General features: G+C 39.1%; 1 protein-coding gene across 1 annotated transcript; it reads right to left on the reverse strand.

Annotated features, from left to right (window-relative positions):
• Positions 1-701: 701 nt before the first annotated feature.
• On the reverse strand, positions 702-5067 carry MGP (matrix Gla protein). Its single transcript, XM_081059584.1, has 4 exons — positions 4715-5067; positions 3202-3234; positions 2285-2360; positions 702-1868 (listed from the first exon to the last, which is right to left on the reverse strand). The coding sequence occupies exons 1-4, from the start codon at positions 4773-4775 to the stop codon at positions 1727-1729; spliced, it is 312 nt and encodes a 103-aa protein (XP_080915710.1). The 5' UTR covers positions 4776-5067; the 3' UTR covers positions 702-1726.
• Positions 5068-8235: the final 3168 nt, after the last annotated feature.

Below are 8235 nucleotides of genomic sequence, written 5' to 3' on the forward strand. Positions count from 1 at the left end.
CCCTCCATATTTTCCCTTCTTTTAGATTATTTGACATTGATGCATAACATCTGAGAAACAAAAGAGGTAAGCCCGATAGCTACTCAATTTACTTTCTGGAGAGTTTTGAGGTCATGGGACAGAAAATGGAAACCAGGCAAACTCGCCCTTCTAAATTGAAGAGGCAGAGCTGGGAATCTAGAGAAGTGGCTAGCAATTCAGAGAAGGGTACCAGAGAGGATAAAGATGCACACAGAGACGGCTCTAGAGATCTGTGGAGAATTGCACTTAAGTCCTTACTTAGCTTGAAGCATCAGCTGCCAATAATTGCAGTGGCCAGGGGCAGTCTGAGTGGCACACCCCTGGCATCTATTGCAATGTTTTCAGGAAGTTACCTCCCTAAGTTTCAATTTTACCATCTATTCCATGTTATCCATCTTTTAAGTTGTAAGATCTAATGAATATGCAAAAGAGCTTGGAAAATTCTAAAACACTTATCATGGCATTAATATGACAATGGTTTAAGTTATAAAACACACATTATTATGAATTTAACAGTTTCAGAACTGAGTAATCACTCCCAGGCATGGCTACTCTGTTGTTTTTTCAGCTTTCATCAGATAATTTTTGTGAACAGAAAATAGTACCAAGGCTATAGACAGAGAAAACAAATTGCAGTTCCAGTGTTTGCCCTCAAAGAAATTACCATAATGCAAACAAATATACATAATAAGAAACTTTAATCAAAACATGAATTGAATAATAACATTGTACTTGACTCTACATAAATTCTTGAACAGCTGGATACTGGCTTCAGTAGAGTGATGGAAGCTGGGTGGATTTAATCATCAGTGATTTCATAAAGTGCTTGAGTTTTGTACAGAATTTTTAAGCACTAGAAAGGGGATGAAGGCAGTGGGCCTACCGGAAGTAATGGATATAAAGTGTGAGCAGGAACAAGTTCTCATGGCCGAGAAGAACAAGGTCAGACCTGGGGTAGAGAAGCCCTGGCCTCTGCCCCTAACTACGAAGCAGAAAACTCTGGAACTTCATTTCCTCGTCAGCAAACCAGGCCTAATGGAGCTCTAGCATCGTCTGGCTCCCAAATTCCATGATTGCATTATTTAAAAATCTCTGGCGATTCTGAAACTAAACATGTTCTTGCCCAAGTAAGAGTCAAAACTGTGGCATCTTAGGAAGTAACATTTAGGTCAGGGTCAGAAATCCACACAGAAGGAATTTAGGGGCCATTTAAAGTTGAGGAGCAGGACCATCAATCTTCTATGTTTGAACATCATTGAGAACACCTAATAGGAAGCAATCATTCACTGACCCCGAGGTACAGAGTCCAGACAAATTATGACTGGGTGAATGTCTTCCAAGGTTCATTCTTTCCATGCAGTTATGCTTCTAATCAGTACTAGAACATCATTAACAGCATCTCCTATGCTGGGTTAGGTGGGCCGTGATTTAAATATCTTAGCATTTTTCCAGAAGAAATCAGGCTTACAAAATGGAAGTATCCAACCAGAAGTTTATTATGTTAATAATCGCACATCGGAACTCTCCTTAGAACCTCGCTACTCTGCACTTCCATCGCTTATCAATCTGGGAGCAGGAAGGAGGCGTGCAGCCAGATGGGAACATTTAAGAAACAAGCGATTTGTATGTTTATATGGTTCAGTGATGCTACTGCAAGGGAATACAAAACCAGGCACCAGGCTCTGGAAAGAGACTTTTTCCAATCTCATTTGCCACCTCGGCGCTGCCGGAAGTAGCGGTTGTAGGCCGCATTGTATCCATAAACCATGGCATAGCGTTCGCACAGTTTGTAGTCATCACAGGCTTCCCGATTGAACTCATAGGCAGGCTTCGTGCGTTCTCGGATTCTAGAAAGTGGAAAAAAAAAAAGAGACCCAGATTGAGAAGCATAAAGAGAGTGGAGAAATAAGAAAAAGAAAAAAATTAATAAGAAAATATCAGAGAAAGCGCCCATTTGCCCCCCAATATAAAGAGATATTTGAAGAACAGGGAGGAAAGGTGGAATGGGGAATTTTTAAAAATGAAAACAGAAATTTTCCTTCTGTCTTCCTTTACGTCCTCCCTCCATCTCATTTTCGAGTCTTTCACAGAATAGTCTTCTATAAATTCAGTTGTTTTCTGTATATTGTTTTTAAATTCTTTGATTTGGGGGATACAGTTAGAAATTATACATATGATTTTAAAAAACCTGTCTCTCACTCCTTTCAGATCTGGGATGCAACACTGGGAATAATGAGTTCCCCCATTATGTTTTCTCACCCACCTCTCTTGGGCTTTAGCTCTCCATCTCTGTTGCTGGGATATAAAGGTATTAGCGTTTCTCCTGTTGATGAAGGGACCTGAAAACAGAAATAAATAATTGCAGCTTTAGGGAAACAGTAGCTGAAAATATTTCCATGCATATTCCCTAACACAAATATGTTTGAAAGCTCATTAATTCATGCATTTTCTGTATCTACAGATATTTGAAAAATCAAAGGGGAAGATAAGCAGATTTCATAAACTGCCTGATAAAAGAAATTAACAACCCTATATGTGTCTTAGAGACTTATCACATTGGCCACTGCAAGTTTTGTTTGTTTGCCTTTGGGCAATCACTTTGCCTTTCTCAATTTTGGTATTCCTATTCAGTGTGTTAATTTTAATTCCTTTGAGGAGAAATTCTCTCTGTCCTGAGAACTTGTGACGCATACCTTGAGATTAATAGTAAATGAACAGTTTAAACATGATAAAAATAATGAACAAATTGAAAATGAGAGCGATATGTTATTTCCTCCTGTACTCAGTCTTTATAAATTCAATAGCATTCAACAGAATGTTGACGTCTGTGGTCTCCTAGCTGACTTCGCCTCCATTTCTGTACTTTACCATTTGTCATTACTCCTTGTTTTCCATCTGTGGGGTTGATGTAGTGCCAACCTAAAATTTCCAAATGAGATTTTATGGCTCCTAATTATGCTGAATGCAGTTTAAATGCCATATTACACCACTTCAAGCTTAAAAAAAATTGCTCATTTGGTGATTTTTTTATAGTCATTGGATTTTAAAATTTACTTTAGTTTTCCAAAAGAGGGCCTCCTTTTCCTCCCTGTTACATGTATTACCATTTTGTCTGTTTAAGAACAGGGAGCGATTCTTTAATACATGAGATTTAAATAAGGAAGTCAAATATTCACTTACTGATTTCATAGGATTCCATACTTTCATGAGACTCTGGAATTAAACAAAAAGATTCATTTTATTGTTATTTATCACACATTGCAATAGTCTAAATATAGGGAAGGAGGGAGAGTAAAGAGCCAAAAAGATGTGAGGCATATATTTAGCAATATGGTGATTATAAATTATAGGCATTTGGAATTTGTGAGTTGTTTCTCTAACTCTGTCCTTGCTGTGGATATGTCTACACTTTAGTTTTTGTGATGTTGAAGAAGCTAGTGAACACAGTCTTGGCTAAAATGTCCCAGGGGCTCTGAGGTTTTCAGGCTACTGAAATAATACATTCAGGCTACTGAAATAATACATTCCAGAGCCTGGTGCACAAAGGTTTCCAGAGAGCTGTCTTCTCTGGTTAACCTGGGACCTGTCTGAGAAAAGGGTTGAGGAAGGGACAGAAGGGTCTAGAGGACAGCCAGGTTTCTCCAGGCAGGCTGGGCAGATGCTCAGCTGGCCTTTCCCAGGATGGGCTTCTAGGAGGTTCCAAAAGTCTCTTAAGAACCCGTGTTAAATTGGCAGCCACAGAAACCACTGACTCCAGCTCCCAGCTCACACTGGGCATAATTCCAGTTCAGAGAAAGAACTGAGATGATGCCAAAGCAGAAGTTTTCTTCTTTCTACCACTCTCCTTTCTACCTTCCCAGCAGGTAAATTTGGCAATAAGAGGCTTATGTCTGTAAACAAGTGAATTTGCTTGAAAAGTTCAAAAGGAGATGAAGAAACCAAATCTTCTAAAACAGAAACCTCGTGAATAATTTCAAGAGTTAGGAACAAAATACATACGGTTGCTAATATAATTTAGGCTTAAAAACAACTGAAATACCCAGATTATTGATGCTTAAAACTGAATGATATAAATAAGTTTGCTTCAGATTTTCTTTCATAAACTTTGAACAGGTATATTTTACAACATGTAGAAATCAGGCAAAATTTATCTTTTGTCAGTAGAAATTATGAACTCTATTTTTCTCTGAGATTCTTTAAATGTAAAATTTCATTTTTAAATTAATTCACCAAACACATGTAGTAAGTTTGTGAGATTGTCCTGTCCCTAGAGAGAACTTATAGTTACTTAACTCTTCACGTGGAAACTGAATTTTTAAAGGTAAGCAATTCGACCAATATCCTTAACCAATTGTTACCAAAGTCTAAATAAGCATGCTTAAAAATGAGAACTCAGGGGCTGGAAATTTCATATCTTATTTCTGAAATAGCAAAGTTTCCAGGTTTATAGTGACTTACCCCAGAACGGACTTGCCTGATAAGTTGCATATAAAAGTCTGGATATTTAGGACATAGAAAAGGCTTGACGGAACAGACCTGGGGCTTGAGATTTGGGAAATGTTTAATTAATGGTATTTTGAGATTATAATAGAGAAAGGGGCAAGAAGAGGAGGAAGGAGAGCGACAATCATAGTAAACTGAAGTCAGGGGCAAAAAAGAAAACCAGAGAGAGGGCAAGAGAAAGGTTTCTCACCGTAACACAAAGCTGCCACGACCAGGGCAGCCAGAATGGAGAGAAGCAGCAAAGTCTTCATGGTCTGTCCTTGTCCAGTGGGTCAGTCTCACTGCCTTGTGTAGCAGCTGTGGGGAGAGAGGTTCCTGCAGGCTGTGAGTGAAAGGCTGTGGAGTTTTTATAAGAACTAGAGAAGCTGAAAGGGGAGGAACCAGTGGGAGGGGGCCTGAGAAGGTGGGGACTGGTTGGCACTCAACTAGCACTGGGACTTTTCCCAAATATTCATTCCTTCCAGATATTATCAAGTTGGGGTGGGCAGTTTTCCCTCACTCCTGAATGTGACTGTGCTATGGCAGGATGCTGCTCTGGTGCACAAGTTGTGGCCGTCCTAGGTTTGGGGCCAGACCTGGGCAAGAGTCCACGGAGAAGGGAGTTGCCGCAAACACGTGTTTGCCTTTCTAATTCCTTCTCAGATCTACCCTTTGGGCCCTGACAGCGGGCCTTTCAGGTTTGGTCCTCAAACAGAGCCATAGTGTTCTGCTCACTGCCCTGATGGGTGGATGAGATGTTCTGGGGAAGAAAGGACCTCACTTCTTATGCTGTTCTAATTTAGACTTATCCCACGAGGGCGGAACTATCCAGCCTGGACCCATTGGGCATTCGCCTGGTGATACGCACCTTATGCATTTTTCAAGTGCTAGGTAGGGTAGAGATGTTCATGACCCTGCGAGTGAGTTCTGTTTCCTCCTTTGGCTACATCGTAACTTGTCCATCCAGTTTTGTGACTTGAGTCCAAACCTGTGGCCTAACGCTCTCTTGGGCTGGATATCACCTGTCTAAAGTGCAGCATGGATAAGGGGGTACCCATCTCATTTTCTGAAGACATTATCCTGACAACTAATGAATTCAATATGCTTTTAGTGAGCGGCACATGAGATGCAAGGTACTGTGCTAGGTGCTGTAGGGGAGCTAGAAACAAACAAGATGTGTCCCTAAGGAGGTAAGCAATAGCTGCTTACTTTGTTCTTGAGCTGTCCTGTAACCTCAAACACAGACTTTCACAAACACGTATTTCCATTATACCCTCGGTATCAGAAGCGCAGTTTCTTTTTTTGTAGGAGATGGATTGCAGTTTGGTGCCTGTTGTTATGCTATAGACTCAGCTTTTTTTTCCTGAACAGTTAGTAAACCTTTTCTATCAAAAGTGTCTCTGTTGCCTGGGTACCCAGGTGTCTTCTTAGCAGACAAATAGACTTGAGTCACAGAGTTGCCGATTGTAGAAAAGCTAAAGCTACAAGACCCCTGACTCGGGCTGGAACAGCAAAAGCGCTGGGCTGGGGGTGGATGGGGATCATTTTCAATAATGATTTATTTCAAGGAACAGTGATGAACAAGTAGGTGGGGCCTCATATCTCATTGTGTCTTGTTGGGCTGGACTGTCCCCCACAACTTGCACCCTATGAAGAGTTTTTATAAATCCTAAAGGATTCCCTGTTAAAGGAAACAACTCATTTGTAATCTGAAGGATTAGTGAGTTCTGAAGGACCAATAAAATTCAGATTGTCCCCCCAGATTTTTTTATAGTAAGAGATATATTCTTTGTGATAAAATATTAAAGCAGACAACGTATGTCCATCTCTGTTAAATTCAATCATCATGATTTCCACTCACAATATTTGTGGTTGTTCTTCTCTTTAAATCACAAACTTGCTCTCAGTGTTGGCTTCTGTGCCCCTTTTCCAAGATAAATCATTGAAATCATTACATTGTCAATAAATAATTTAAAGTGCAAAAGTCAATTTACCATGCCACGTGGTTTGGTGGGGAACAAGCTAGCCATGGCTTGTTCAAATAGTAGTTTGAGTATATGTACTCAATTCAGTAATCCCCAATTAACACAATATGAAACAAGTTTAGTTTTAATGTTTCGCCCCTAAAATGATTGGGTTACTCACCTCCCCCTCATTCCATCTCCAGAATTAAAGAGAATATCCTCTTTTCCAGCTATAATCATGTGCTTTGTAATATACATTAATTCAGTCTCTTTCAGCCAGATTCCAGATGTCTTCTCTATTCTCAAGTTGAAATGGCAACTGGGCTTTGTCAGCCTTCCGACACCACAGTTATTTATTTTTACACTCTCTGAATTCAGACTTGAAAATCTTATATTTCTCTTTCCAATTTAAGCTTTACTTTTGTTTTATAAGTCATTTTTATCACTGCTTTCACTGGATTTCCTAAAATTTTAAGCATTTCTCTTTATCATCTTGCTTTTTGTATGACTAACAGTTTCTGTTGGGAGCTGTTTCTCACCAGTCACTCATCTTTCCTTTTTACTGTGTTTCTATCAGTTCCTGGCTTCTCCATGCTAAATCCCATTTATACATGATTCATAAAAATTATTAACGTGTGTGAAAATTCAGAGCCCTTTTTTTCTCGTCTCCCATGTCACTCCCCTTCTCAAAGACAATTTTGTGAGCACCACCTCCGGCTATGCCTTTGTATGAAGAGGACTTGTGACGAGCCAGGGTGGGGGCTTCATGGTGGGGGATGGAAAGAGCTAAGATTGACTCATCTGAGAGAAAAGGAAGAAATGGAGGTAGGAGAAAAGTGGAGGGTAAGAAATGAGAAGAGCCTTGTAGATTTGGTTTGCTGGATGGGAGAGTTTTAGGTAGAGACTGAGATGTAAAGAGAAAAACTTTGAGGCAGCTGTAGGAGGTGAGACATACTAAAAGTGAGAAATGGGAAAAGGCAAATAAAGGTTGCTTTGGTTATGCACAGGATTGTTTGCCATTGTAAACATTAAGAATTGCCAGAAAAATACTGAAAATGTTTTTAATTAATGTTGGCTGCTAGTTTGTATTTTCTTAATTGGGATATCTTGTAAAGACTAGACCACACGAAGCTCCAACTTATATTTCAATTTTAAATCATTATAAGACATTTTTATAGATATTTTTCCTAACTAAAGGGGAATTTCTTCAGTGTGGAGAATATTTGAAGACACTCCCAGAAGTGAACAACAAAGATATGAAAGAGACATTAATATGATTGCTATTTTTTTTATTGTACAAGAATCTCATGTGAAACTGGTAATGTGCTATAACCCAGGTAACAAAGCCACAGAGTAATACAAGGTCATCATGACCACACCTTTCAGGGCCAGAAATAGCCTCATGGTTTTTAGTCCTTCATTATCTATCTATCTATCTATCTATCTATCTATCTATCTATCTATCTATCTATCTATCTATCTACCTACCTACCTACCTACCTACCTACCTACCTACCTACCTATCTATCTATCTATCTATCTATCTATCTATCTATCTATCTATCTATCTATCTATCTATCTTCTATATCTATATACCCATCCACTCATCTAACAAATGTATTGAGCATCTATTGTGTGCCAATTCTAAGCTGAAAATATAGTGGAGAAAAATACAGATTTGGATCCTATTCTCATGAATCAAGTGTGCTCTTTGATCACAAACTTTAATTAGTGTTCCTCTTTAAAAAAATTTTTAAGCAGCCAATT

The sequence above is a fragment of the Rhinolophus hipposideros genome (assembly GCF_964194185.1).
Source record: "Rhinolophus hipposideros genome assembly, chromosome: 9".
Lineage (NCBI taxonomy): Eukaryota > Metazoa > Chordata > Mammalia > Chiroptera > Rhinolophidae > Rhinolophus > Rhinolophus hipposideros.